General features: G+C 36.9%; 1 protein-coding gene across 1 annotated transcript in view; it reads right to left on the minus strand.

Annotated features, from left to right (window-relative positions):
- Positions 1-8534, minus strand: part of LOC125870943 (long chain acyl-CoA synthetase 6, peroxisomal-like) — a 10783-nt gene extending 2249 nt beyond the window's left edge. The window contains exons 1-19 of the mRNA XM_049551491.1: positions 8327-8534; positions 6893-6953; positions 6746-6823; positions 6560-6631; positions 6395-6476; positions 6136-6241; positions 5976-6052; positions 5503-5547; positions 5316-5402; positions 4946-5035; positions 4780-4859; positions 4538-4631; positions 3113-3201; positions 2938-3026; positions 971-1100; positions 736-854; positions 533-656; positions 347-433; positions 9-112 (exon numbers count right to left, since the gene is read on the minus strand). Of these exons, the coding sequence (XP_049407448.1) occupies positions 9-112; positions 347-433; positions 533-656; positions 736-854; positions 971-1100; positions 2938-3026; positions 3113-3201; positions 4538-4631; positions 4780-4859; positions 4946-5035; positions 5316-5402; positions 5503-5547; positions 5976-6052; positions 6136-6241; positions 6395-6476; positions 6560-6631; positions 6746-6823; positions 6893-6953; positions 8327-8456 (1744 nt within the window). The 5' untranslated portion in view covers positions 8457-8534. The remainder of the gene's footprint in view (positions 1-8; positions 113-346; positions 434-532; positions 657-735; positions 855-970; positions 1101-2937; positions 3027-3112; positions 3202-4537; positions 4632-4779; positions 4860-4945; positions 5036-5315; positions 5403-5502; positions 5548-5975; positions 6053-6135; positions 6242-6394; positions 6477-6559; positions 6632-6745; positions 6824-6892; positions 6954-8326) is intronic.

Below are 8534 nucleotides of genomic sequence, written 5' to 3' on the forward strand. Positions count from 1 at the left end.
TATCTTACCATGTATAAAGCACTGTGCAACATACTTGCTCTTTGCATAAACATTCTCGATTTTTTCCGGAGCTACATATTCTCCCTGTGCCAACTTGAAAATATTTTTCTTCCTGCCAACAAATAGCAAAAGATAAGACTTTCTACAAGCAGCCACTGACCTCCATATACCATGCAATTCAGTAAAGTGGATTATAGTTACAAAGAAGCAACCTTATTTATTCTCCATGTTCAAGGAACATAAATTAGATTGCAACAAAGGAAGAAAAACTACTTCACAATACCTCTATGAATCCTAAGGATCGTTCTAATAATTCCAAGGCAAGTACTATTAGCTATCTTCTCACCTATCAATTATCTTTAAGCGCCCCCCAGGTAGCCACACTCCAATATCTCCGGTGTGAAGCCATCCATCTTTGTCAATCATTTCTTGCCTGAACAATGTGATTGGATAATTTCAAAATTTAACTTGGACGTGTCCCTGCTTATATGCAAACTACACAAGGGTGAATAAGTTAAAGAAATGCCCTTACGTCTGTACTTCATCCTTGTAGTATCCCTGGAACACTATCGGGCCTCTTACACAAATCTCACCACGGGGATAAGGCTGATCTTCATATGTATAGTTCATTTCAGGGACATCAACAAGCTTTATTTCTAAAACATGAAAACATAATTAGTCCTTGTCCAGTCATAAGACAAATGGAAAAAAGTACTTGCTTGGAGTCGTACTAACCACATGCAGGATTAGGAGAGCCCACATGACCAGATAAGATATCACTCTGATCCATGTTACTTATAGTACAGGAAGTTTCGGTCATTCCATACCCTTCTATAACTTGACAACCAAAGCATCTGAACAATAAAACTGCTTAGCTCATTTCACACAATAAAAGTATCTGGTCTCAGTTTATGTTCATAAGTTGATCATAATTGGAGAAATTTGATGAAGTTAAGCATGTTCAACTCACACCCGCAAAAAGTCCATTACATCAGGAGATAATGGTGAAGCTCCTGAGACCATATAGCGAACTCTTCCTCCTAGCCTTGATTTTATTTTGTTGAATACCAATCTATCCCAAAATGGGGATGGATTCTTTCCTGGAAAAGTAAATGTGAATCTATATATATCACAGCAAAGAGAGATGTGTCTTCCTTCTCTTCATAAGTTAATCCTACTAGAAATGCAAGAGAGGTTAAACCTACAGAGCTGTTTGGAAGGTCAAGACTATTAATTAAAAATGCACCAAAGGCACAATCCAACTAAAAAGCATCAAAACTGAAAGCACCCTGACATGAAAGCACAAATTGTTATCTTGCAAGCTAGTTAGAGAAAATATAAGCCACCCCCCATTCCCAACCTCATAAACAAAGACCTTAATACCACCAAATGAGCAGTATTACAGGAAGCAGCTTTCCTGTCCGTTAAAGTACTTTACTTTCTCATCTTCCCTTTTCTTAAAATAGTCAACAAGTGAGTCTTCAGTTAACAGCAAAGTTTTCCAAGGAGTTCCCACCTTTTTTTATCCCCTTAAGTAGCTTCCCTGCCCAAACAAAAAGGCACAGGAGTTTGATTCTTCCCCACTTTTCTGTTATTTTCCTTTCCTCTGTTCCCTTGTTTTTCATTTTATTTTATTGAGTATGATGACATGAAATGAGTTTAAATGAAAGTGGGATTCATATGAACGACCCCAACTTTGGGACTAAGGTATGGTTGTTTGTTCCCTTTTCCCATCTTACCGAGAAGTGGGAAATGAATTTACAGATAAGGAGATGTCAAGAGTCCATATTAAAGAGCTGCTTCCAAGGTATTTGAACTTCATACATTTACTCACAAAATCAATGAAGTAGTAAAGGGCTAATTCGTATAGAATAACACATCAGCATCAAAACAAAATTTATCAAGAAGCATTATGATTAAAAAAGAACTACCTCACTGGTGTAATTGAGGGCTGAAGCATTCAGTACAATCTGCCTAGATCATAGTGTTTCATTTTTAGAAAGTTGTGGCTATGTCATACTACAAGTGGTTTAACATGAATCCACTGACCTATCACTTTGTTAACAGCTGCTAAATTGATTTCGAGAGATACTAGATGTGGACGGTGAACTTGGTAAAGGGACTGACTGCAGATCAAGCTACAAATTGTAAAGAAATGGGTCTTGGGCCTAACTCAATCCCAAATTTAGATTGTGAGGGGAGGACTGCCCAAGTCCATATAAGGAGTCAAAATTCACCACATCCCACCCGATGTGAGACTTAACACCCCGCTTCAGACCCAGGACTGAACATCTGGAGCGTAGACAATTTAATATTGGAACCCAACATGGTAAATCATAAATTGGGAAGAGTTTGACTCTGATACCAAGTCCATACAAGGAGTCCAAATTCACCATATCCCACTAATGTAAAACTTAACACAAATAGTTGTTGAAGCCTCATCTTCAGATGACACAGGGCCAAACCCATGCAAGCACATGTAGCATACTGTTGAAACTCTTACCAAGTTTAATAGTCCAAAACCATGAGAAATGAAAAAATTACCAGTTCTAAGTTAGAACATGCAGTAATCATGTTTCGAGAAATTTCACACAACCGAAACACATTTTTGTCAGCTTTAATCAGTATTATCTGTGTAATGCTGCTGCACTGTCAAAAGATAACTGAAAAAGGTTCTTGTCACTTCACATAATGAAAAAATGATTCTTGTCAATTGTGAGACAATTAGCAATTCAACAGGACATTAAACATATGTTGGAACATAATAGAAACAAAGTGTATCTTAACTTCCGTATGCACCGATCTCCATGCTAATAGACCTCTATGGGAACAATCTTAAATCCCAAAGAAACATTATATGATGCAACCATGATAAATGGAGGTCCAAGGTGCACAGGTGCATCCATCTATTACTCGATAGAGGTAAAGTTACCTCACCATTAAAAATTGCTTGCTTCTTAGCATTATAAGCAGCATTAAATATTTTCTCTCTCAGAGAACCAGATGTCTTCACAACATTCATAATGCTGCAAAAGGAAACATCTAAGTTAATTGAGGATCACATAAAATTAAAATTACAACAAATAGCAAATCAGCATCAACAGTCAATTACCTGGCATATAATTTATTGTATAACCGAGGAACGCTGCAAAAGACGGTGGGCCTTAATACAGCCATATCATCCACTAGTTTCAGATTATCCTGAATGTATAGTAAAGTTAAACAAAGTATTTCCTTAGAGAAGTGTGAAGACATTGCTTAGAATATTGTAGACAATTGATTCTCAAGACTTACTATTTTTTATCCAAATAATATCTCCTAAATGTCATTATGCAAAAAATAAAACCTCTTACCTTTAGGAGGTGCACATTTTCCCTCCATCAACTTAAGTTTATAACTTGTCCTTAATAATTTTGTGAAAAATCTCCCCCCTTGAAAGTAGAAACACAAATACAGCCCTTACTTCATTTCTTTTACATTTCCCTTTTTGTTTTTCTCCTTTTTCACCACTTTCATACTACCAAGCTACTTCACTGGGCACGGTGAACAAGACAAAGGGAGAAATAAAAAGAGAAAAAATTAGACAACAGGGTGGAAAAGAATAAGGACAAGGAGGGATGTGGATATTCAGGTGAAGAAGAAACAAAAGTAGCAGTAACCAGCAGGGAAGTTAATGGAAAGTTGTTGTTGGCGAAGAAGCAAGAGGAAGATGAAGAGAAGGTCTTAAGAGGATATGATCAGGCAGGGAAAAGAGTAAGACATAGAGTTATTGCAACAGGAAAGGGGAGATTGGGACAAGGAGGAGAAGGATAGGGGAATTCACTTTCTGGTGCAATGGTAGTAGAAGGAAAGAAGAACAAAACAACAGAGATGAAAAGGGCAAAAATAAACTAAACAAGTTCAGAATAAAAGAAAAAAATTAAGATACATAGAATTTTCCATTTTTCCCGAGGGATACTTGCAACAGCATGCCCAAATGGATAGTCCAAAAACTTTAAAAAGTTTGAGGAGGAAAATGCTATAAAGTTTAATTAAAGCTGGTAACTCCCGACTTCGTTAAGGTTTAAGGCGCTTTATTTTCCTTTACTTTTATAGTCCTATTTCTTTGATTTCACAAGTATGCAGTATTCCTTAAGAAGGAATTCAGAAATTAGAAACAAAAAGGAGCAGAAAGGATGACAAAGGGCAAACTAAGTAGCAAATATCATGATCGGTAAAAATGAAACGAATCTGTAACAAGCAATTCACGTTATCTATATAAGTTAAATCTCTTGCACAGTGATATCATTGACTTACAACCTACAAATTCACATATTTATTCCAGCAATGAACAGCTTTATGCTTTTCCAATATCCTCCAATGGTTGTATTAGTTGTATTTCATGTTTTCAAGCCATTGTTTGAAAAAATTAAGTCACAAAAATTACAGATAGATTTGGACGAATCCGAGCTAGAATAATCCTTAGACTTGACAGATACGGTTCATGAAAGGACTGCTAAAAGAAAATCCAGAAAGTACTCTATGTTAAGTCTCATACTCCCTGATAGAATCCAGAAGCTCCTCCAAAATAGACCAGCAATACTTGGGTAGCCCTCTCAAATATATGTGCCAGCGGAAGATATGAGATGTAACTATTAAATTTAAGATAAAAGTTTCAGAAAAATCTACAGTTTTCATTAGAAAGTTTCAACTGAATATAAGAGATGTTTAGCTCCTGAACTTTCAATAAAAAAAGTGATTCATACAGATATTTGGGCTATTATAATCGCTAGTACTCACATATCTGAAGAGTATAGATTGATGCCAATACTCATACCAGCAACATTTGCAATCAGGTTTCCATGGGTCAAAACAGCACCCTATCAGTTAGATAAAAGAAATGCAAGTTGCTTCAATTCTGAAAAGCAATAACATTTAGAATTGAGTATATAATATTCTGCTGTACCTTTGGGGTCCCAGTTGTACCACTCGTATAGCATATCGTAGCAACAGTCTCAGGTTTTGGTGGGCAAAAGGGCTGAAGATTGCTGAGACCCTGAAAGAAAATCATTAACTAATACTATGAAACCTTAACAATCAAGTAGTGAAGTATAAATACATTAGTAGGCATTGTCAGTGCTGCTAGTGAAATTACACTTATCGGTATATCTCTTGCAACTCCACCCATGTCATTAACTGAGATATGTGAAAGATCATATGCAGCACAAAGCTACCATACGTACTATGTTCACATCTCTGCATCTTCTCACTCCTACTAGGCACAAAATCTAAAACTCTCATACCATAAAAATACGACTTCGAGTATATATAATCACCTGACTAAGTAGTGTTGAATATGATATGATCTCCACTCCAGATGACGGTGGAAGTGATGGAATTCTCCCATCTACTGCTCCAACTACCTACACCATACCCAAGCCAGATGAGGACAGATGAATTGCAGATCGCCAACATCATAGTTATGCACCACTTCAATCACCATAAAGGGACAGCGTTGCATACCACAATTAAATGCAGCGAAGGAATCTCCGATACGAAGCTAAGCAACTGCAATTTGAAGAGTAATCCCATAAATAAGAACCTCAACAGTGACTTCAAGGAAAGCAGTGTAGAGAAGAGAAAGGTCTATCACGTACATCTCTTTCTATTTCTCTGCATTTAAAGTTTGCCAAATTCCAGGATGTTGATGTTTTTTAAGTTTTTTAAAATATATAATCCACCTATGACGGTGGAAAGTTAGGCTCTTTTATTAAATCAATGGTCAGGAAGAACATAAACAAAATATGGCCAGTAGAAAGTAGATCCAAAACATCAGATTCTCAATCCAAATGCGACAATTATAGCAAGTAAACAGTGTTCCAATATTCTGTCTGCAAATGAACAGTTAACCTCAAAAATGGTCTAAGGCCTATATTGGTAACTGCTTGATTCTTCCACTTCCATGTCACCTCAACAGAACTTGCAAGTAAACTCACATGATTTAATGTTTCTGGCACACAAAATATAGCTTCAATTGCTGCATGGTTTGCAATATATTTTACAGCTTCTGGACCTACAAATTTTATGGCTTAGGACTTTTAGCAACATTGGTAAGATATTAAATGAATTTTTTTTTGATAATGTCTGAAGACCAACCAAGAGTATCGTATAAAGGAACAGAAATAAATGAATACGCAGAGCAGGCATGGTCGACTATCAGCCATTCTGGTCGGTTGATAAAATATAAACCAACACAAGATCCCTGTCAAGAAGTGAAGGAATCAAAATGATCAGTATATACATAAACAGAAAATATTCACTTCCTTTAGTTTTTCCTAAAAATGAGAACAAGTAAATTTCGAAAGAGAACAGAAGGCCTTCCAAATTGGTTTAAGAAGTTGATAAAGTAAGTTGCCTTTGGAATCTGATGACAAACTAGTGCAGAACCTATTGCTGACCGTGCAGTATCTGCCTCCTTGTATGTCATCCATTTGTACCTGTAGAGTATGTTACAATTTGGATGAGTATGCCATGAAGATAAATCATAAGCTCAATTACAGGCTTCCAGTGGCTAACATACTCTCCTACTGTTCCATCTTCTTGAACTCGTGATCCTAAGTAATTGCAGTCTGGAAACGCCTCAACCGATCGCCTAACCAGACAAACAAATCAAAACAAAAAAGATGAAAAACAATTCAAATTGTGGTGAATTTTCATGAAAATAAAAGGAAAATGGGGAGTCAATCAGGCAAGTTTGGTTGCTCACACAAAATTGTCATGCAAGGTACCAATTTCAGGATGATCTGCAAATCTACTAATAAGCTTCACCGGAGAGCGAGCAGATCTGGATTTAAAATAATTCGAGCTCAGTAGTGTGTCGAATACATGAAGAGTTTGAACTAACTGTTCTGACCTGTACACATTCCATTTTCCTGTCTTCAGTTCCTCAGGGAGCGCATTACTAAATCCTTGCTCTGGTGACAGTTCAATAATTAGCAAAGAAACCAATGGAGAGGAGATAGATAGATAGAGAAACAGAAAACAGGGTAGTCTGATCACCAAGTAATAAGCTGAAACAAACATGCTAGCAATGAGTAAAATGGAGGTCAGACCAACATGTAGAGGAATAGTGTAATACGATATCAGTAAATCCAACAAATAGCTGGACATTCGACTTACATTATCAGGCTGCATGCAGATGTTCTCCAAATTTATACCTGGTATGGATCTAGTATGATATAAGGAAGCAAAGTAAGATGTAAACTACTTTTGAAGGACCATTTGCTATCTATTTAGTTTTGTTTGGCTTGGGGACGGGGAAGCTCTTTAGCTTTCCCTAGGTTGTTGGAGAAGCAAGACTGGGTACCAAGATATCTGGGATAACAGTTGGAATTATCCAGAAATAGCAGTATCTCCTTTTTCAACGCTGCCTAGTTGACAAAAAGAGGAGAATTTAACCAAATACAAGCTAGGTAGATGTCAGGCATGGTTCTATAGGTCAGCTTGCCTCATGTCCTAAATGACAAACCAAACAACAATTATTAGGAGAAAGGATTTACTCTTCATAGTTGGTACTACAAAGAATACAGATAGTTTTTGGTGAATCTTTGGTCTCTATTCAGGTACCTAACATGCAAAGGATCATTTTCTTCAAGACTCATAGTGCTACTCATTTCTCCTCTATTAACAGCACTTCGATTCAGCCCTGATAATGATCAAGTACATTGGTTGGAAATGTGAATCTTCTGATCATCAATGTTCATCCCCCAAATCTACACAGCTGTAGAACAAGTAAAACCTGCATATGTTAAATTCGGACTTTATGTTGATCGATTATAGCCTAAAAGGATAGTGATGTGGCACATTGTAAATGGCTTAATCCTGATTATGTTTGTGGATGATTTGAGACTCAATACAATACACAATTGGCCTATTGATGTTAGGCCCTCTCTACAACTACAAACCAACCTTCCTTCCCCATTTTGTTGAGCTATTCGAAGAGACCTCGGTAATCGGTGGAAGTGAAAGTTGATCTCAGATTTAAACGCGGATACAACTCATGCTAAACATGGAGTTGAAGAGTATGTGTATGTTAATCTCAACTAAAGATTGCAATTTTTTTGTTATATCCAAAATCTTTTAATGATTAATTTGATCTTACAGAGATTTAGCTTGTTTTATTTTTCCCATATATAGTCAGTTAGTTACACAAGAGAAAAAGTGCACCTGAAGAACTATTTCTTCTTTTTCTTCTCTTTTCAGTTGAATGCTACTTAAGACATTGAATTTTCAAAGAATGTATATACAGCTGCATTCTCATTTAAGAAAAGTGGGTGAGCAAGAATACCGAAGAAGAACTCGCCGGCGGCATTTCTACGGCAGAGAAGTGACGGCTGCTCTTGTTCAACGGCGGCGGCGGCGGTGGAAGTGAGGTGGTTGCGAATAGTTCGAAAACGACGTTCAGCTTCGGAATCCATCAGTTGAAACGACGTCACTGTGATTATATGTACTGTTTTGCCACCTAAATTCAACTACAAATGCATGTTACTGTTACC

The sequence above is a fragment of the Solanum stenotomum genome, chromosome 7 (assembly GCF_019186545.1).
Source record: "Solanum stenotomum isolate F172 chromosome 7, ASM1918654v1, whole genome shotgun sequence".
Taxonomy (NCBI): Eukaryota; Viridiplantae; Streptophyta; class Magnoliopsida; order Solanales; family Solanaceae; genus Solanum; species Solanum stenotomum.